The sequence below is a fragment of the Cottoperca gobio genome, chromosome 4 (genome assembly GCF_900634415.1).
Source record: "Cottoperca gobio chromosome 4, fCotGob3.1, whole genome shotgun sequence".
NCBI classification, from domain to species: Eukaryota; Metazoa; Chordata; class Actinopteri; order Perciformes; family Bovichtidae; genus Cottoperca; species Cottoperca gobio.
This window is the reverse complement of record NC_041358.1, coordinates 13,675,383-13,697,301: the sequence shown is the minus strand read 5'-3', so window position 1 is coordinate 13,697,301 and position 21,919 is coordinate 13,675,383. Positions and strand designations below refer to the sequence as shown.

The 21,919-nt window shown below is 38.8% G+C and overlaps 3 protein-coding genes and 1 pseudogene across 4 annotated transcripts in view; 1 reads left to right on the top strand and 3 right to left on the bottom strand.

The window, feature by feature from the left end:
- Window positions 1–2,847: 2,847 nt before the first annotated feature.
- LOC115007315 (cornifelin-like) lies at window positions 2,848–6,312 on the bottom strand. Of its 2 annotated transcripts, none has more exons than XM_029430127.1 (5): window positions 6,268–6,312; window positions 5,432–5,467; window positions 4,208–4,314; window positions 3,919–4,106; window positions 2,848–3,822 (listed from the first exon to the last, which is right to left on the bottom strand). In XM_029430127.1, exons 3-5 carry the CDS (start codon window positions 4,272–4,274, stop codon window positions 3,559–3,561), a joined length of 519 nt encoding a protein of 172 aa, XP_029285987.1. In that variant the 5' UTR covers window positions 4,275–4,314; window positions 5,432–5,467; window positions 6,268–6,312; the 3' UTR covers window positions 2,848–3,558. The 2 variants fall into 2 exon arrangements, with proteins under 2 accessions (XP_029285987.1, XP_029285985.1); XM_029430125.1 differs by lacking the exon at window positions 6,268–6,312 and adding an exon at window positions 5,643–5,933.
- A 2,210-nt stretch (window positions 6,313–8,522) lies between these two features.
- On the bottom strand, window positions 8,523–10,729 carry LOC115006957 (cornifelin homolog B-like; annotated as a pseudogene).
- Window positions 10,730–11,406: 677 nt separating this feature from the next.
- On the bottom strand, window positions 11,407–16,241 carry ttc22 (tetratricopeptide repeat domain 22). Its single transcript, XM_029430330.1, has 8 exons — window positions 15,979–16,241; window positions 14,620–14,920; window positions 14,073–14,128; window positions 13,879–13,994; window positions 13,553–13,671; window positions 12,902–13,063; window positions 12,058–12,210; window positions 11,407–11,943 (listed from the first exon to the last, which is right to left on the bottom strand). Exons 1-8 carry the CDS (start codon window positions 16,239–16,241, stop codon window positions 11,407–11,409), a joined length of 1,707 nt encoding a protein of 568 aa, XP_029286190.1.
- Window positions 16,242–21,291: 5,050 nt separating this feature from the next.
- lurap1 (leucine rich adaptor protein 1) overlaps window positions 21,292–21,919 on the top strand; it is a 13,962-nt gene continuing 13,334 nt past the window's right edge. Inside the window, exon 1 of the mRNA XM_029429793.1 lies at window positions 21,292–21,919. This exon is cut by the window's right edge and continues 50 nt beyond it. Within this exon, the coding sequence (XP_029285653.1) occupies window positions 21,757–21,919 (163 nt within the window). The 5' untranslated portion in view covers window positions 21,292–21,756.

Sequence of the window (21,919 nt, the reverse complement as noted above, 5' to 3'; positions counted from 1 at the left end):
ACCTCCGGGAATTCACCAGAGCTCTCATCAGAAGTAGCATCTGTCAAACTGTTGGTTTGTGTTGTCTAAGATAATTGTGGCATACAAGATATTGGAGAAATAGTATTGAAATAAATCTGTTAAATCCATCCATACGTCTGTTTTCCATTAAGTGAGATTACATTTTGATTCATACCATGGCCACCAAGAAATATCTTCTTTTTGATTAGTCTTTTGATAGTGTGTGTAAAGAAATAGCAGCCGAAGAGTTCAGTTTCGAGTAATGTTAGTGTTTACATGCTCACACAACCTTTTGTAGTTAATATGGTTTATTAGATTACCTAGGCCTAGATTACAGAGGGGCCGGGCCAGGAGCATTTGGACACGCAATGTAATTTATCAAACCTGGAGATTGCGTCTGTTTTTTATACATTTCAATTGAAGGTGCAAAGTTAAAGAAATCAACATTTACTGGAAAAAGATCATGGAAAAAGATCACTTTCAACATTCAAAACATATTATTACCCAACGAAATACTCAAGCTCAATAATTTCTAATTGTTTTAAACCCCGCAAAATAATGGACGGATTGTCCTGAGAGATAGACTGTATTAAATATCCTGCCTGCAGCAGAAACTAGAAAAGGGTCTTTAAATTGAGAGCGATGTGCGGCGTGTTAATTAAGCTACTGTACCGCTGCTGTGCGTAAATGCGCACATTGCTCTTAATTAAAAGACGCTCCTCCAAACTTTCCATATGCATTTTTTTCATAACACAGTAGAGAAACTCACATTTCAGTGGGAACAGTGTTGTTGGTCTCCCTTTTTTTGCCAGTGCATCAAAGTCTGGAGTTAGTTTTGTTGTGGCAATTCTCAGGATAGATCTGAGGTGTTGGTTAGTTAACCGGGATCTGTGACGGGCTTTGTTGATGTTCATGACGCTGAAAGTCTGCTCACACACGTAGGTCGAGCCAAACAATGCCAGCATCTTCTGTGCCGTCCTCCGGAGGTTTGGAAACGTGGCTTCGTTAAGTGAAGCGTAAAAGTCATTCAGTTCAAGAGACTTGAACTTCTCCTGTGAGACGGAGTCAGACTGAAGATCGATCAGCTCCAATTGCAGCTCCCCTTGCTCATATGAAGTTAACGAGTTTTACAACTGGATCCACGACATGATTAAGCTGCAATACAGACTTACACAGAGATTCTTGATGAATGATGCAGTGAAGAAAAATTACATCCTGGTCAGGGTTTTCTTCTTTCACTTTATCCTGGATTCTTTTCAGCAGCCCGACGTTTTTTCCAATTAAATTTGGCGATCCATCCGTGGTGACACTGGCAAGTTTACTCCAAGGCAGCTTCATTCTCTCGATGACAGCAGACACCTGTTCATACAAGTCCTCTCCTCGCGTTTTCCCCTTCAGCGATTCCATGCTCGAAAGCTCCTCCGTTATCTCAAAACTGTCATTAATCCCTCGGATAAAAATTAGGAGCTGAGCAGTGTCTTTTATGTCGTTACTTTCATCCAGTGCTAGTGAATATAACTTAAAGGACTCCGCCTTTTTGTTTAACTCGCTGACTATATCTTCATCAAGCAGTTCCACACGGCGAGTCGGCGGGCCGGATTAAAAAGCCTAACGGGCCGTGTATGGCCCGCGGGCCGTAGTTTGCCCATGTCTGGGTTAAAGAGCCACATGTGGCTCCTGAGCCGCGGGTTGCAGACCCCTGACCTAGGCAATTGTGTTTCATGACATTTGAGTTTGTGCAACCAGTTTACAGTTTAACCAGTTTCTAACCATGCAAATTGCTTTAACAATCCTGCTGTATGGTGTTTCCTTGTTAAGCAACCAGTAATATGTTAATTATTCTATTGTCTGTTAAGGAATATATTTGTACCATGGTGTAAAGGTTTCTTTCTTGACATTTACTTCCTTCCCACTCATTTCCTGACTCACTGTCTTCTGTTTTCTGTGAACAGGTTTTTTGTGAAGGCAGGCACTCCTAGCTTCATAGTTCTGGTAAAGGGCTCATCATCAAGTAAATGAAGGGCTCAGTCCTTCTGGAACACCAAAGCCTCGGCACAGCACATAACATCACTACTAGATACCGTCTGACTTGACATTTAAAAGTCTTCCCTTCCTGATGCTACAAGTCAACAACAAAAGCAATATAATCTTTAATTAAATGTTTTAATTTTATTATCCATTTAGGAAATACATTTAACTTTAATCAGAAAATATCCCTTATAACAGTGGTCCCCAACCACCGGTCCGTGGGTCATTTGGTACCGGACCGCACAGAAAGAATTAATACATTTTTATTTTATTTTGAAAAATTACCGGATACATCCGTCTGTGCGTCTGTGTCTGTGTCTCTTGACACATGTCAAAACCAGAGAAGTATTTATGTAGAAACTGAGCAGTAATGTACTCTCTATTCTAACACAACTTTATTAGTTCTTTAATTAAAGACCACACTCAGTTCCTAAAATTACTTATGGAAGAATAAAGATTTGAAAGGACTACAAATGTCTCCCTCATCCTTGACTGAATGTTGGTTTAAAAAACTGAGAACTGAATTTAAGAGATTTCCCCAAGAACTTTGGAAAACAATTAAGAAACTGAAACTCATTCAGCATATTCTGACGAAAAGGGGACACAATTCCAATTTATTAAATCTTTGACAAACATACAAAACAAACAGTACAAGCTGAATTTCCTTCACCAGACTCAATAGACCAATGAGAAGCCACACAGCTCACATTAAAATCACAGAGACTCCTGGTTGTCTCACAAAACCAGCAGGAGCCATCATTTATTCATCCACACATTAATACATGGTGTGTGATAAAGCACATTCTTTACAGTCTCATTTTTCTACAAACAAAAACCATCAGAATAATTTGAAATTCACAAACTTACTGAGAACTAAATACTAAGATTCCACAAACTTTATTTGGTTTTCTAAATAAAATCATTTTTATAGGACAGAATTTTTGCAACTTTTATGTGATTTTTGTAGCATATAAAAAATTAAAATCTACATATAGTGACACAAATCTACTTGGGTTTTAAAGTCCTTCAAAGAGCCATTGGGTAAACATTATCAAAGAAAGTTATGCTTTGTAATTACACATAATTTCTTCATCATACATCATACATACATCATACATCGTACTAAAGCAGTATGCGACACCGACGTCTTTTGGTAATGTTCAGGAAACGGATGAAGTCCTCTGCTCACTTGACCTCTTTCATGTTTATATGCATATTTGCGAATTCATCCTGAGACTTTTACAACACTTCCCTCGGTCTTTAAAAATCATATCTATTAACTTCCACCATAGAATTGTCATCATTATTGTGGCATTATGGGACTAAAATTTGCTCAGCATGCTCTGATGCAAATATATATAAATAAAATAAGGTCCAAACAAGGACTTTATCCTCCCTCTCCCACATCTCACCAAAAATAAACAGCTTTTACATTGAACGACCACAACATGGTCGCACCACTGATAAATGATCTGAGCTAAATCAAATGTCTCCCATGAGAAAGAGCAGACCAATTGGAGACCACAAAACTTAGTATCTATTAACTGTAACAACTCCTGGTTGGCCGACAAAACCAGCATTAGAATGGTAACCAGGAGCCATCATCACTGGAGCAGGAGCCATCATCACTGGAGCAGGAGCCATTATCACTGGAGCAGGAGCCATCATCACTGGAGCAGGCTGTATGACGACGACAGTGGGAGCTTTCTGCTGATGTTTTAACTCACGATGCATCTGACACCAGGAGCACCACAGACAGAAACATGAAACTGCGATGTCCTTACAGATAGAACCCTGCAGAAAACCAAAGAAAAATATATAGTTAAAAGTTAACTTTTATGAAATTTGTCATGTAAAATACATTATACATTGGCTTTACATACATCATACCTTGATACGATATCTGTTTCGCATGGCAACCCTTAGAGACAGGACTGCAGGAGGCACAAATACAGGTACTCCACAGGCTGCTACTATGGCGGGGCTGAATATGTCACATAATGGGAGACAACGGTTCTCTCCAAACTTTCCCGAAACCGTGCAGGCAAGACAAGGGCAGCACCAGAAACCATAGCAGCCTGAAAAAAAACAGACACAACAAAAGAGTTATTTTAATGAAAAAGGCCTTTAATTCCAAAACAAAAAAACACATTATTTAAGTTGTGGTATTGATTCTTACAAGTACTTGTGTCCTCAAAGCAGTCGCAAAGACCACTGTTCCAGGTTGTCTCGGGGCGTGCTGCCATTGGATGTTGGATGTTTAGCCACACACAGTGAACAAGGAACCTGTGAACACAAAAGTCAGAGCAAAGCAAAAAACTTTAATTTCTTTAACCACCAATTCATTATGAGCGCATGTCTGAAAACTCCATTCATGCACCACATTTGTCTTCTAGTAGATGAACTGATTAGATTCTGAAGCGCCTTCTTGAAAAACTTGTTCATGAGAAAATAGGAAGCATCTTTGAATTCAAACCTCTGTCTTCTTGGTTTCTACCAGTGACCACTAATTAAGCAAATACAAATATTATTCTAATAAAAAATATATTTCTGTTTATGTGGAAAATGCAAAGGTGCTATATACATGCGCCATACACTGCGTTTTCACTCACATTCATTTCCTCTTAGCTATGTAATCCTCAGGTGTGTCATTCTGATTATGATGTAATATACTGTGTTCAGCTCTGACTTCCACTTTACCATCTACTGTAGAACAGCTCTACCTTGTTATTCAGAGAACCTCTGGAAAAGGTTGTGAAGAGTAACTTGGCAAAATAAGCTGCAGCTTTGGCAATACATTTATATACAATTCAATTTCTAAACTAATTAAAAATAACAGTACAACAACAACAAGTATGTTACTAAATGATAGCCTTTGGTAAACAAAAACATTCAAATTTCATGAAGTCTCTTGGTACAAGCAAAATACTAAGTGACATGAAGTGAGAAATACCAAGAGTTACTATATTTCTTTTTTTTGTAATTATAGTTACTTTATAAGAAATATAAAATGCATTTCACTCAATTGACCTTTAAGACAGGAAATAATAAACAGGGCTATAAACAAAGTAATTAAATTCTCCAACTTTTCAGACGTGGTTTGCCACTGCAGATGGAAACCAAATTCCTTAAATCATAATTACAGTGTACCTAAAACAATGAAAAACACAGAACTGTTCCTAAGAATCTATCATTTGTATACAATTATACTTTTGATTATGTTTTTATATTTCAATATATTGAAGCTAAGAATCACTTAATCACTATTATATCCATATGCTCCTAAAAACAATCCATCTGACCACATTTAGAAAGACCCACGATGCCTGTGTTTTTGTGGTAAGGTTAATATATAATGTCACATTTCATTTAACCATTAAGATAAAGATGTAAAATGTTTTACCTGATGGAACTTCACACCTTCTTGGCGACTCTGAAGCTGTGAATGAATAAAAGTTTAGGAGTGGCCTCTTTTCCGTGTCTGACAGCGAAGCACGAGCTAAAGAATGTTGCAAAGCCTGATTCTATAAGCAGATATGAAAACGAAACTGCTTGTGAAGAATAATTTGACCCTCATATTTTGGTTATGACATCCAGTTGAATTGTATCCATACATGGTTCAAATGTCCCACAAAACGTTCCTGTTTTGAATGTTTTTGAATACAGGACAGCTATTATCAAATGATAACAATTGTTCTTTCACTGCTCAGTAAAACAAGAGAAATTGGAACATTTTATAGTTTGAAGTCTTTCCTTATGACTGTCAATCAGTAGATGATGAGAGCAAAATCAAGTTGTGTTTGCAGTACTCTAAAGACCACACAAGGTTTGATTTCTTAAAGCTGCTATTTGGCTCCTGCTGACCAAGAACTTGACCAAAAACATCAACAGGTCCAGATAAAAACATTCATCAAGCAAAGTGAGTTTTGTCTGTTCTCCTGCCATGCTGCAGTAGGCTGGGTTCCAGAGGAGACGGAGACGGAGAAGGAGACGCTTCTTCAGCCGCTTCTTCAGCCACGAAGCAGCGCAGTCTGGAGAGGAGCGAACATCCAACCCTTCGTATAGACAGTAGCTCACCTGGGTAGGTGTTCGACTTAAATACGAAGGGTTGGATGTTCGCTCCTCTCCAGACTGCGCTGCTTTGTGGCTGAAGAAGCGTCTCCGTCTCCTCTGGAACCCAGCCAACTGCAAGAGAACAGAACCAGGCCATCACCATGCATTTATTATGTGACTGATTACCTGGTTCAGTTCAGCTGTCTGGCCTCCAGCTGGGACACTCCTGTCTCTCCCCAGCAGCCGGCGCCCTAACCACACCCCACTGCCACACTCACTGATACTAAAAAATACAGTATTTTTATTGAAGAGTTTTCATTGTTGTGATTTCACCTACATCACCACACAGACACCAACCAATTCGTCTCAGGGGAGGAGCACGAATGCAGCATTTGTTACACTAAGCACATAAAGAAAATGGCATTCTTTATTATTGCCAGAAGCTCCACACATTAATACATGGTGTGTGATAAAGCACATTCTTTACAGTCTCATTTTTCTACAAACAAAAACCATCAGAATAATTTGAAAGTCACAAACTTACTGAGAACTAAATACTAAGATTCCACAAACTTTATTTGGTTTTCTAAATAAAATCATTTTTATAGGACAGAATTTTTATGTGAGCCATTGGGTAAACATTGTCAAAGAAAGTTATGCTTTGTAATTACACATAATTTCTTCATCATACATCATACATACATCATACATCATACTAAAGCAGCATGCGACACAGACGTCTTTTGGTAATGTTCAGGAAACGGATGAAGTCCTCTGCTCACTTGACCTCTTTCATGTTTATATGCATATTTGCGAATTCATCCTGAGACTTTTACAACACTTCCCTCGGTCTTTAAAAATCATATCTATTAACTTCCACCATAGAATTGTCATCATTATTGTGGCATTATGGGACTAAAATTTGCCCAGCATGCTCTGATGCAAATATATAAAAATAAAATAAGGTCCAAACAAGGACTTTATCCTCCCTCTCCCACATCTCACCAAAAATAAACAGCTTTTACATTGAACGACCACAACATGGTCGCACCACTGATAAATGATCTGAGCTAAATCAAATGTCTCCCATGAGAAAGAGCAGACCAATTGGAGAGCACAAAACTATCTATTAACTGTAACATACATCATACATACATCATACATCATACATCATACATCATACATCGTACTAAAGCAGTATGCGACACGGACGTCTTTTGGTAATGTTCAGGAAACGGATGAAGTCCTCTGCTCACTTGACCTCTTTCATGTTTATATGCATATTTGCGAATTTTCTCCTGACTCATCATCCTGAGACTTTTACAACACTTCCCTCGGTCTTTAAAAAGCAACTGATCATATCTATTAACTTCCACCATAGAATTGTCATCATTATTGTGGCATTATGGGACTAAAATTTACCCAGCATGCTCTGATGCAAAAGAAACACGATTCAAAATGATTACATCTTTTTATATATATTTGTATATTATATATAAAAATAAAATAAGGTCCAAACAAGGACTTTATCCTCCCTCTCCCACATCTCACCAAAAATAAACAGCTTTTACATTGAACGACCACAACATGGTCGCACCACTGATAAATGATCTGAGCTAAATCAAATGTCTCCCATGAGAAAGAGCAGACCAATTGGAGAGCACAAAACTATCTATTAACTGTAACATACATCATACATACATCATACATCATACATCATACATCATACATCGTACTAAAGCAGTATGCGACACGGACGTCTTTTGGTAATGTTCAGGAAACGGATGAAGTCCTCTGCTCACTTGACCTCTTTCATGTTTATATGCATATTTGCGAATTTTCTCCTGACTCATCATCCTGAGACTTTTACAACACTTCCCTCGGTCTTTAAAAAGCAACTGATCATATCTATTAACTTCCACCATAGAATTGTCATCATTATTGTGGCATTATGGGACTAAAATTTACCCAGCATGCTCTGATGCAAAAGAAACACGATTCAAAATGATTACATCTTTTTATATATATTTGTATATTATATATAAAAATAAAATAAGGTCCAAACAAGGACTTTATCCTCCCTCTCCCACATCTCACCAAAAATAAACAGCTTTTACATTGAACGACCACAACATGGTCGCACCACTGATAAATGATCTGAGCTAAATCAAATGTCTCCCATGAGAAAGAGCAGACCAATTGGAGAGCACAAAACTATCTATTAATTGTAACATACATCATACATACATCATACATCGTACTAAAGCAGTATGCGACACGGACGTCTTTTGGTAATGTTCAGGAAACGGATGAAGTCCTCTACTCACTTGACCTCTTTCATGTTTATATGCATATTTGCGAATTTTCTCCTGACTCATCATCCTGAGACTTTTACAACACTTCCCTCGGTCTTTAAAAAGCAACTGATCATATCACAAAACTTAGTATCTATTAACTCCAGGAGCCATCATGACCGGAGGAGGCTGCATGTTGACAATGACGGCCGTGTGTTTCTTGCGATATTTCAACTCACGTTGCATCTGACACCAGGAGCACCACTCACAGAAACAGGAACTTGCAATGTCCCTACAGAGAGAACCCTGTAAAGAACCAAAGTACTGATTATGCTCTTTTTATGGTTTGCATTCCTGTTATTATTTAATATCTTACATTAATCATTAAGTACAATCATGTTTAGTTTGAATATGTCCACAGAGACAATGACAAACATGTGCAAGCTTTAATTCAAGTATATAAAGTATATAAATATATATATATATATATATATATATATATATATATATATATATATATATATATATATATATATATGGGCTACATTTTCTGTAGATGGAGATGAGGCTTTAATTCAAACATGATGTAAGAAATCAGTGTGCATCAAATACGTGTTGTACCTTGATACCGTATCTGTGTCGAATGCCAACCCGAAGAGCCAAGCCTGCAGGAGGCACACACAGAGGTAGTCCAATGGCTGCTGTTATGGCTGGGGTGAGCATGTCACATAATGGCAGACAACGGTTCTCTCCAAAATTTCCTGAAACCGTGCAGGCAAGACAAGGGCAGCACCAGAATCCATAGCAGCCTGAAAAAAAAGCAGTTTTAATAGAGTCTAATATATAGTCTAAGTGTATTTATATGAGTGATGAAGCACACAGTTTAGAACAATTTAAATATTTTACATATTATTCTGACAGTATTTTGAATAAAGATGATTGAAAGTTGTGCTGTTGATTCTTACAAGTGCTTGTGTCCTCACAACAGTCAAAGAGGCCTGTGTTCCAGTCTGTCAAGGGGTGTGCCATTGACTCTTAAACTTTACCACAGTTGGAGAACAATTAACCTGTTAACACAAAACATATTGTATCCCTAAAGAGTCGATGATCTGATTCGATGTTGGACAATCTTGTTGGAATTATTTTAATATTTATTAGAAGATATCTTTGAATTCACACATTGTTGATTTCATAGGTTTCTAATTAATTGCTGCAAAACTTCTGATTAAAGTTATGTTTGAAAAAGTCTAAATAAAAAAAGCAGCAGTATTGCATAACTGAGTCATGTTGTATGCTATTTGTTTGCTCCTTTAGGGGTGTGTAATATTTGGCAGATACTTATGGTTGCTGTATCAGCAAAGAGACAGTGGTACCGTGCCATCAGCAACAAATGATAAGAATATGATAATCAGAGTAATACATATGTTGAACCTAAATTACAGCCTAGATATCCAAGAGGTGTGTGTAGTGAAAAGAATTGAGAGCTTTCATAGTCAAAGTAAATAATTATTGTTCATTGAAAGTCAATCCAAATATAGACACTGGCAGCAGAGACAGAGACAAGTGTCTTGACTTCAGCTCAGCTAGTGTCCATAGCATTCCTCAGGGTGTGTGAGCTTGTGTCTTAGAGGCCTGTGCTGAACTGTGGTGAGTGTGTTATCATTTCATAGTGAATCACCATAATCACAGCCACTGGCCCGGTAGGCGCCGCCATGATACAAACACAGATGATTTATTTTTGTAACATTCTAAGAAATATAATACAAGCACATACCTTTCATTGTGTTTTTATATTTAAATATTGATTAATCGCTTCATTACTAGTAAGTAGCGATGAAGTTGCACAATTACCTAATAGTAACTTCTAGTCTTCAGAAATATTCAAGGTTGCCAAGGTTTTTGTGGCAAAGTTAGTATGACTTGTCAAAAACTGGTGCATGTGGCTATGCTAAAAAACCCAACTAACACCTTTTTGTCCCTCATAAACCTCCTCCCAATACGGCTGCGTCAGAATAGACTTTCATTTTACTATCAAAATAAAAACAATACACAAATTTCTTGTCAGCAAAATTTTAAGATCTCACCTGATTAAGCTGAAAGCCGTGTTGTTACCTCGAAAAGCTGTGAAAGAATAAGTCTTGTATGAGGAGTGGCTGAACAAGTAGACTCGAACAATGCTGAAAAACCTGCCTGAATCCAAAGGCCATGAGGCCATGAACAACACACATTAACATTGATTGTCCAATGTTTTTTATTTGAATACGGGTGTGGCAAACCAGTCAGACACTGAGTTTCAGGTTATTATTTAATTGAATAATGCTTTACAGACGTCATACCATGATGTTATATTTCATGTCCTGAAAGGCTGCAGGAGGAGCAAACAGAAGTACCCCAGCAAAAAGGGAAGTTTTTCTTTACCAACACAACATAAACAATGTAGATCAATAACATAGCTTGCTCACAAAACAGCCATGTTGGCTCTTTCACAATAAAATCTCTGCATTAATCTCCCACCATAATTTTAAAATAGTTGAGGTGAATTTGCCTTACAGCTATCTTTCACTACCATAACATGTGAGTGTAGCAACACCTTAATGGTGTACACCCCCATCTGCTCGTTACCAGTGGTAGAGCATTGAAATATACCACTGTGTGACATGATTTAAATATTACAAAGCAATAAGACTACCTGTGTTGGAAACTACTCATTTGTCATTCATACAGCCACTGTGGAAGAGTCAATGGGGCATCCTGACCACAGCCATTTCATAATAAAAAACCCCAGCTGCTCTTTCTTCAATTTGACAATGCTCTCATTGTATACGGCAACGCTTAACATATTTCTATTGTAAAGCACACTTAAAAGGAATATCCCTCTATGCTTTAACACTGTAACCAAAAGATGTTCCTCAAAAATGTATAAAAAATTACTGTTCTGCTCATTTGTATCTGTGAAATGCTGTCAAGAAGTTTATTAATTACTGCATGTCTGGCCATGTGCCTGTATGTCTACCAAAGTCACATTTTTGCTTCACGTACAGGAGTAAGATCTAGCCACCGGTCTCTTCTTCGCCAGTTGTTTAGGTACCACTGTTTCCAGAAGCCTCCTCACTAGGTCCAGTCTGCCTGTCCTGATCAGAGCCCGGGATAACTCTGTGACCTCTTCTGTGCGAGTCCTGTAAAGGCACCTCAGCTCTGACTTCACGGTGTCCTCGGGGTACCTCTCCTCTGCCTTTTGCACCCACAGCTCTAGTTGGGCAATGGCGAGGTTTGGGTCAGGACCTTCCAGCGTGAACAGAGTCAGGAGGACCTGCAGGAGGCAGCGCAGGGCTGTGGTGTCTGTGCCCCCTGGTCTTTCTAACTCCACAGCCTGTTTGAAGCAGTCTGCAGCGTTCTGCTCCTCACACTTCAGCAGGAGGCAGCGTCCTCTGAGCACGTGGAGGTCCGGCAGGCTGTCCCCGAGCTCAAACTGTAGGGCATGGGACAGACTCACCAACGCACAGTTCACTGCCCCCTCATCCACCAGAAGACTCTCCTGCAGTGCATCTACACCCATGTAGTAGTACACCTAAAAGGGAAAACACATGCATCAGAAAGTCCTTCTGCTTTCCAATCCATATCTATAAATATAGATGTTTCTATATGTATTGCTTTATTGATCATTAGTAGTTTGTGTCTTTACCTGTGCCATCTCCAGGTGAGTCCGCAGACATGGACGTACAGTCAACACCTTATCCAAGTCTTTTCTGGCCTCAGTTAGTTTCTGTCGGTCTGGGATTCCACCGTGACCATGTTTTGCCTTCTCCAGGTCCCTGACGTAGTGTATCATATTGATCTAAAGGGAAAATGTATATATAAATACTTGTACTATACACCTTTTTTCATGCTGAAATAATTATTTCCAAAAAGCACATCTCTGGTTATCACACGATCTAAAGTGGTGCTTTTGCATGATTCTTTGTGGAGGAACTCCGTTTTACTGATCTGTAGATTTAGTCAAGTAATCGATAAGTCTTTTCTAGAATTATTTTTAGTTGATGACAGTCCTAGTTGAAGGAGAGTATTAGTTAAAAACTGCACTTTAAAACGTAACTATCATTCCTTTTTCTTGGATGCTTTTTGTGTTGAATGTTTAATTTGTTCAATGAAAGAATGTTGGAAATAATTTCCTTTCATTGTTTTAATTCAGATAGCAATTTGTTGTCTTTTGACAGTACACTGAACGCAGCACAACCGAGTACACTTTAGTATGTTTTTATTCATCGCAAGTTATATCGTTATCGCAATATTCTACGCTATTGCTTTTGGCATATTTTCCTCATATCGAACAGCCCTAATAAATACATACAGTGAGCAAATAACCATTAATGCTTCTCAGCTCAACTGTTCCAATTATTCGTGTGGATTCTGTGCAAATTTCAGCAAGTTTAAATTAATGCAAATGATCAAGCATTAAAAAGGGATTTCACTGTAATTGAGTGAGTTTTGCCAGCTTGGTTTTGGCACGTGTTGATCGGCTGCAGTACCTTGGCACGGTTGCAGTAGGCCTGCCAGTTGAGCTCTGGGTCTGGGAGCACGTTTAGGGCCATGTTGCAGATCCCTGTGGCCATCTCATGTTTGCCCAGCAGAAAGAAGACCTTTGCCAGAAGGTTCAGGGTGAAAGCATCATCACTGGCCAAGTTTATGGCCTGAGGACACAGACAGTTACATTGTATGTTAGTGTGACAATATAAACATTGTCTTATATATATTTAGGTCCCTTGACCTCATTATTAAAGTAAGTTTATGTATTTCCATTTGAAACAGGTTGTTGGTGGGCGTAGACACAATCCAGCAAGGGTTCATTCAAATGTGTTAAACATGGGAATTATCTGATGAGAAGGGCGGGGGATTGTTAAAAAATCAATGATATTATATGAGATATTAAAATGGTTTAAATTGAGACTTTAGCACACGCCAAAACATTCCTCACAGAGAAGGAGCATAAGTGCAACAGAGGTAGTAACTTTCACAAGGGGAAATGTCTATTACTGGCAGAAACTGTATGATACAATATAGTGACTGATATGGCAAAGGTGTTTTTAGTTAAAAAGATTATTAAACCGTATAATAATCCCTTATTTTCTCCTTGCTTGCATGATATGTGGTGATAGATCTAAATGTGTGGGTTAACTTACAGTTCCATAGCAGGACAGAGGATCAGAGGCGGAGTAGCCACAGTCATGTATAGACATGGGCACAGTGATGAACTCTTCCTTCCTCTCCAACATGATGCCAACATAACACCAAGCAAGGGCTGAGAGGAGAGACCAGAATCAGACTTTTTACCGGTTTTTTCTACTTAAACATTTGTCTCCCTGTAGATTGAAGAAATGGTTGTAACTACTGTATGTAGTGATGTTATTACTAAAACACTACAATAGTCACTTTTCCTTTGTATGGATTGCAATGTACAATATGAACTAGAGAAGGCCCAAAAGATAGAAAAACATAAGGTATTTACCTTTGTGTTGTTTTTTCTCCGATTCCAGTGTTTCTTTGAGAAGCTTCAGTCCCTTATTGTAGTGAGAGATTCTGCAGTATTCAGAGTCCTCTTTGGTCTTTACTATGTCGTCCAGCCTGCAGAGAGCACATTACTTCATACAAATGACAAATGAAGTGGTGTGGTGGTTATCCTTTGATGATTTTGTTTTCTACCTTATATAGATGATTGCCATTTTGAAATACCAGCTTCGTTTTTCCTCTATTGATATCTGAAAAAACATCAATATGTATATATCTTTACTAATAGTCTTCAGTTAGGCATACAATGACATGTATTTTACAGGAATACATATTTAAGTCTTTAGGTACAACTGCAGATTTGTTTAATTGATATTCAATATAGTAAGCTATGGACTAGTATTTTGAAGAATAACATTTGACAACAGTTTTATATCTCTCATTGTGAGCTAAGTTTCATATTCATACATCTTCTGAGTACAGCTACTTCCTCTAACTTTAGTAAAAGTTTGCAGGTGAAATAAATAATAAAAGATTAATTAATTCAAAGATATTTAAGGATCATCAACATAAATATCAGCCGATGAAATGCTGGAAGGTTACAAGTCATAGAATGATGCATGTAGTGTCATTACATAACCAGCCATTGTATTAAATTCTCCTCCTTAGATTTAAATTATATATGTCTGTTAAACAGATTTATTCTAGAAAAATCCAGACTATTACTGCATATGCATCTTACCAGCTGACCTCCATAGTCCAGGGCTCTGTTGTAAAGTGTCAATGCTGCCGTCAGTCTGTCTCTCAGGTCGTCCTCACTGTCCAGCTCCACATCATAGGGATAAATGTAAGCCTGCTCAGCCAGGCAGCGAGCCGCCAGGATCCTGGTCTCTTCCTGAGAGGCCTCTCCAGCGTCTAAGCCCATAAGGTGGGACACTTTCTCCACACACTCGCATGCATCCAGCTCTCTCCTCAGCTTGTCGTACACATAGCCCAGGTTGGCCCAGGCATTGAGGTTACCAGGGTCTTCTTTACAAATGCTTCTGAAAGGCCGAAATACACAGAGGAAGTGCGGTTAGAAAGAGATCCATCTAATGTCTTAAACATTGGAAATTATATAAAGAAATATGCCATGTTTCATTTCTTATTTTGTCAAAAATACGATTGGATTGCCATGAAAAAAAACAAAAAGACTCTCATGGTCCCCGGATGATGAATCCTACTGAATTTGATGATCCCCTGACTTTTTCTCTAGTGTCACTGTCAGGTTTACATTATTATTTTTTATATCTTGGCAACTATCTAATGGATTTCCGTGACATTTGGTAGACACTTTCGTGAATTGTGATAACTTCCATTCTTAAGGTATGGCCAAAAACATGTTTTGTGAGGTCACAGTGACCTTTGACCTTCAGAATCTAATCAGTTCTTGCATGAGTCCAACTGGACATTTGGGTCAGATGTAATGAAATCCCCTCAAGGTGCTTATTAGCGAAGATTAGCATGCCAACATGCCTAACTAAGATGGTGAACATGGTAAACATTGCACCTGCCAAAACATCAGCATGTTAACATTGTAATCATGTTGTCGTTAGCATTTAGCTCAAAAAACTACTGCCTCAGTTCAGCCACACACGGCCGCTAGCATGGCTGTAGACTCTTGTTGGTGTGCTAGTGCAGTATTTCCATTGAATTTAAGTGAGAAACCAATTACATTGCAATACTCCAACGTTGCATTTTATTATGAGTATGATTGGGTAGTATCTTTGGTATGAAGCATCCTGTGTTTGTGGCCTCGCCATTCACAATCTGTTAACTCCTGTGAATTTATGACAAGGTGGTCTTGACTTTGTCAATGTTTAACTATGTAGCTGGTAAAAGGTCAGGCTGTCCTTTTGTGCTGGTGTGAAGACATTCAATGTGCTGGTTCTTGGTTAGCTCACATAGATTAAGTATATGTAGTAAGACAAGTTTCAGCTTGATTAAGATCTCTTGTGAAATCATGCAACAACAGTCTCAACATGAGGCCTATTGCTTAGTGAATGTTAGGACTGTTAGAAAAAATGTAGAAATGTTAGAAAGAAACACCTTGTATGATCACCTGAATATTTCCTCAGCTGTGTCAAAGTGTTCCAGGTGAAAAGCCAGCAGACCCAGCATATTTCGGACAGCGTACTGCAGATATCCAGATTCAGCCTCTAGCTCGCCTCGCAGGCTCTCCTGTTTCAGGTATGTGTCTCTGAGTCTCAGCTTCACAGGCCCAACAGGATCACAGTTGAGGCTGAGGTCCAGGTGGAAGTGGCCGGGGATGTAGTCCATGTCCTCCATGAGAGACTCGATGTCCTCTGTGCTGTCTGCCTCCATGGCCTCTTGCTCCTCCTGCTATTTAAAAAAAGACAATTAAAAATACTGTTTTCATATATTTTGACATAAGATACAACACAAGAAAATACCTCGTCCTCCTCAGCCTACAGTGAGATTCACTGCGACAGAATTCTCCCACCCACTCTTGACATCCAGGTGCAGACAGGCTGAACAGGTTAGGCTTGGGAGTGACTAGGGAGTGGACTACCTGAAGGGGGAGATGTGTATAACTATGGATACACATTTTTCACACTTACTTTTTTTTAAATCAACTCCCTCTTTTTATTCTCATCCATAATAACTAACAATAATTAATGATCTCTATTCATTTTTTCATTTCCAAAAAGGAGATTGCATAACATTGTTTTTTCTTTTTGGTTCTTTAACAGAAGTACCAATTTACATTCCTTAAAGTCTAGTCTGACAGGATAATATTAGATACGTCTTGAGTTTAGTAAAAATGTTTCAGTTTGCCATCTCTGCCCCTGCCTGTTTCAACTGTAGGCAACCGAATAATGTGAACCATCAGGATCCATGTGACTGGGGAAACACTCAAGGAAACTCAATGAAACTCCATGTTACTACTTTAAATAAATGACCTTTCATTTCAACAAAATGTTAACATTTAGACATAACAAAAATAACAAAAATGAGTTAATTATCAATAACTGTTTCACATGTTCATACTGTAAATATCTTAGTGTATTCATATCACACTGTTCATACTGTTAAAATTAAAACATGCAGCTGTATGATAAGCTGTTGACAGAACGTGTAAACACCTAAAGGAGATGTGCAGATACTCAGCAAATAGTTCAATGAAAGCAAACATTGACTGTGAATCCTCGTTAGCCTGCAAGACTCATTACCATCTTAGAAAATCAGACACACACACGATGAGCACATTTTTGAGCCAAATACTTTTGCATACACATCCAAACTCTTCCACCAGAGGGTAAACTTGCATTGTAATAATTCAGTAGAACAAAAAGGACAGGGGGGTTTTAAACCCACTATAACATGCCATGTCGCAATGGGCTTTACAGGCGCATATCAAAAGAGGTTCTCAAGCAAGTGTTTGCTCTCTGACAAGGCAGGGAGAAACTACACAAAGCCTCAGCACATATAAGACCCTTGGAGAGATAATTCAAAGAGAGATCAACCTTCCTCTGACAGCTGGGGTGCTACAACAGCCTTAGTTGGGAACAAATCAATTACAAAAAATGTCAAGGATGATTATAGTAAGTGCAACTTAGATACAACAAGACCAGTACGAGACAAGTATAAGACATTTAAATATTATTAACTTTGAATAATAATTTGAGTCTCATATGTTTTTGTCTCACAGACAATACAAATTCTTAAAATTGAATTTAATCAAGTATATGAATATGCAATCGTTTTAAATATCACAAGTTAGGGTGCACAGTCAAACACCAAATTGAGGTAACACTAAGGAAAACACATTTTTGAGTAGAGGGGGACTTTAAAAGTCTGATAGCCGTTCATCACAGTGGGGGGAACACAGGTTGGAGCGATCGGGGCAGGACGATGTTAGATTAATGAAACAGTTACTCAATCATGGAGCAGGCCCATGCTTCCTGAACAGTTCAGTAGTAGCATGAAGGAGTTTGTAGCAGTGGTTCATCAGCACACAGGTAAATGAGGAGTGCTTTTAATAATACCAAACAAGCAGGTTTCTCATGTGGTTATAAACTGAATCACCTTGAGCAAACCCACACAATTATTGAGCGAACAAGCAAACCCACACACAAATGCCTCAGCCAGTTCTGAGCAGTGCTGAATCACCTATGCTATCCTTCATAGCTACTGTCAGAGTGTGTTGCATAATGTGTAAATAGTACTGCAGATTTGCCTCCTTGTTGGCAGCGTTTTCCATTTGTACCATGTGGGTGTACAGAAATCGGAAAATGTTCTCCCTTTCGACAACCGTTGCCATGGTGGCCATGGTCGATAGCAGGCTGATTGCATGGTAACATAATGATTACAGATCATTACAGAATTTAAACAGCATTTTGTTCATAAAGGCTCCAGTTTAGATTTTACGTCCCAGCAGCTAAGAGACACAACAAAGGTATTATCGGTAAAATGTTGACCCCTAATAATCCCTGTAGCTTTAGCAGTACTCCCCTGTAAAGTAGGATTAGTATGTGTGTCCCACATACTGGTAAAGGTCTTTTTTTGCTTTGAAACTAACCCCTTGTTAACCTACTTAATTGTTTCGGTGTTTGTCTTCATTTATGGCACAAAAGGACTGAGAATGCAAAGGTTGCCTGGTATATTGTGAACAGTATGATTGTAAGCAAAGATGGCGACCCTGCAGCATCAAAGTTCTCAGAAATCCTTCTCTGCATAGACATTACATTTACATTGACAGGAGCATAGCCGGGAAATTTGGGGCCCCTCACGAGATGCGACACGGAATACAAAGGATCATAGGATCACAGGAACGCCTTATTAATCCAGACTTTATACCTTCTCACTAAACTGACTGAGCTCTCGTCAGTTATTAATGCCTTTGATAAACCATCACTATTTTGTCTGGTGCAAAGCATTATTAAGAATGGAGGGATTTAATGATTATGTATTTTTCTGTATGTTGTGCATCTCACTGGTTTTCAATCTCACAAGCTCTCCTGCCATATAAAAAAGATCCTGAATCCTGCTTTTAATGTATTCAATGCAGATGTCCATCTCACTTTTCACTGCAGAATCCCAAATTGTTTCCCTGATTCCCCCGAGTAGGGCTGCCCCAACTCTTTAGTCGATTACTTTTTTCAATCTGGATGACTTATTTCCAATACACTAATGAGCACATCTCTGGCAAACACAAGATCTTAAAGTGGTGCTTTTGTATGATTATTTGTAGAGAATCACAGTTTTACAGATCTGTCGATCAGTCGATAAATCAACTAATTGATTACGTGATTGATTACAAAATCGGATGAGTGTAAGTCGACTAAGAATTTATTTAGGCGAGGACTTCCCTGCCCCTGAGACACACTACATGTAATTAGTGCTTATAGCTGGAAACCTTCTGCCTTTCTAAGCCACCTCATCACTGTTGACTACGACTGTATTTCCATTCTTAGTCAGCTACTCTCTGGCATAAGACAAGCCTGAGAGTGTTCGCAGTGAAAAGCAACTCTTCAGCTCTCCAGAAGCCTTCTCTGACTGCAGATTACACCACTGAATGTCTCTTTGTACTGTCTCTCTGTGTAATTGATGTATATGTTAGCATGCAACATTTTCAGGAAATCTTAGCAGAGCAAATTGGCCAAAAAGGATGAATGATGGTATTCCTTTTTAGGCCTTTAGGACTCTTTTCCATATACTTCTATTCCATAATTCCAAAAAATTAGTATCTTTAAAGAACTTGCTAGACATGTGTCTTTGTTACTCTGCACTTGTGCACTTACAATAATCTCCAGGTATAGATTTGTAAAATAAGGAAAATGTCAGGGGAAGGAAAATATCAGGGGGAAAATGACCACACACCTTATTGAATTTTCTGAACATTTAATTTAATTTAAACTCTATTGCCCCAAACCATTGCCAATACAACACGCCAGCAAATCAGTCCCATAGCCTTGAGCTTTTAACCTGATGTAAAATGGCAGCCACAGTGCTTGTGGTTTCACATGAGGAGGTCCAGGACTGTTGCAGGAACATTTGCCTGGACTGAGTCTGTGTAGGCTGGGATAAGGTTATCATGTAGAGTCAGTGTGTGTAAGTCTATTGAGTAATGTGATAGTCTTTAGTAACACAGACATATGTCATACTGCATTACCGTGATTAGACTCTTCATCCATCTCACCCCCACAGAGACTCTCTGCTGCATATACACAGATTCTTAATTAAATTATCTGAAACCCGCGTTTTCTGATTTTTGCAGAAATTGGCAATTACACGTTTGGGTTTAGAGTCACCTGCAGAAGAAGTCCTAGATATTGTAAACAACTGAAATTGAGTGTTGGTAAAATATGTTTTATTACCTGGATAGTGGCCGGCTTTACAGTAGCCTACTGAATGGATGGAACTATGCCTGTTGTTGCTGTTCATTCCCAGACTGTGTTTTGGTGTAAAGCTAAACTGATGTACGGAGGGATTACGCATGATTTTTTGACAGTCCAATCATAGGTCTGATACAGAAAACCTTTACCTTTTCAGATCTGAGTTGGTGGCTATGTTTGCCGAATTGTATCATGTAGTCCTACTGATATAATGTTTGGTTATCATCTCTGAGAAAGATGCTTAAGATCCTGGAAGCCTGTTCTTGACTGGTATGGTACCATCCCCTCCTAATAACACACACCGGAAGTAAACAAAGACTCCACTAAAAAGCTAGCCAAGTTACCCATTTGTTCCTGACGAACCACTTTTAGATTTGTGCTGTAGGCTATGCGAGCATCTACATCGCTGATGGTGACTGCAGTCACGATCTTCTTTAAAAGACTGTTAACTACGAGCCAATGATGGTACCGGTGCTTTGCTTTGTAGCGGGACAACGTGGAAAGGCTTGAGCATGCTTGTTGTTGTTTTCCCACACTTGACCAAAGATGCTCTGATTTACTCAGAGATTAAGCTACACAGCATAATATAAATTAATTAAACTCCATCTTTGCCAACTGCTACATTTAAGTAAGTACATTTTTTTTGTAATAATTATAATCAACTAATTTAATATATAGGCTATTATTCTGAAATGGTCCATTTTATTTTATTTTAGTACAATTTTGAATTCAGGACTTTTAGACCTACTTGTAACAGAGTTACTATTTCTACACTGTGGTATAGTTAGGTAAGGTTATTTTCCACCACTGTTTATTTGTAGCCTATTTAAGTAAACTCTTAAATTCAGGCGGTAGAGTTGTTATTTTAATTTTGGTAGTTCACAATACTCCAACGTATGTATGTTTTTTTTCTTCTGAAAGTCATACCGGAAGCTCTATGGTATGATTACAGCTCACTTGACAGTCTGGGATCTCCTCTCCCACTCTGCGGCTGCTGCTCGCTGTCATCATGCAGGTGGAATCTGCGCAATGTAGCTCAGCGTAGGGATCTACAACCAGGCACATAACAGGTCTGCGGCGCTCATACACCGGGCACTGGACTCCGGAGCTCAGGCTCTATCTACCGCCGTGGAGGTGGAGGACAAATCAACAAGACACGGGAAATAAACTGAACATTTGATTTTGTTTCAGCTTTCACTTGATGATCATCAGTTTGTTTAGATTCACGGGATTCATCAGTTTGTCACCAGATGACAACACATCTAAATTAAAAATGTATCTAAACATTATTCTGCTGGACACGTTGTTGTGTTGATGCTGTCAGGTTTTTTCTCTCCACTGGCGCAGTGTAACTCAGCTGGAGTCGCATAGGATGCCATACAATTATATAGGAAGTGACTCTCAGCTTGACAGGCAACACTTTCCAAGAAGCGAAAAAGACGTAATCGTGCGGATCTTTTCGTTTTAAACACACGAACACGATGGATGAAGGCACTGCCAGCGAGGCAGTCCCAGATCTGAAAGACATAGAGGTGAAAATCGGCCGGAAGACCCCCGAGGGTTTACTAAGGTGGATGCGGGAAGAGGCGTCCTCTCACCGGGGAGACGCGAAACTGGCCACCGCGTACGACACCAGTAAGGAGA

Coding starts and splice junctions, on each gene's coding strand:
- ttc22 (XM_029430330.1), bottom strand. CDS start 16,241: ATGGAGGCAGACAGCACAGAGGACATCGAGTCTCTCATGGAGGACATG. Junction 14,129..14,619: donor TGGACTATGGAGGTCAGCTG/GTAAGATGCATA, acceptor ATGTTTTTTCAG/ATATCAATAGAGGAAAAACG. Junction 12,211..12,901: donor CCTACTGCAACCGTGCCAAG/GTACTGCAGCCG, acceptor TTTTCCCTTTAG/ATCAATATGATACACTACGT.
- LOC115007315 (XM_029430127.1), bottom strand. CDS start 4,274: ATGGCAGCACGCCCCGAGACAACCTGGAACAGTGGTCTTTGCGACTGC. Junction 4,107..4,207: donor CTTTGAGGACACAAGTACTT/GTAAGAATCAAT, acceptor GTTTTTTTTCAG/GCTGCTATGGTTTCTGGTGC. Junction 3,823..3,918: donor GAAACAGATATCGTATCAAG/GTATGATGTATG, acceptor GGTTTTCTGCAG/GGTTCTATCTGTAAGGACAT.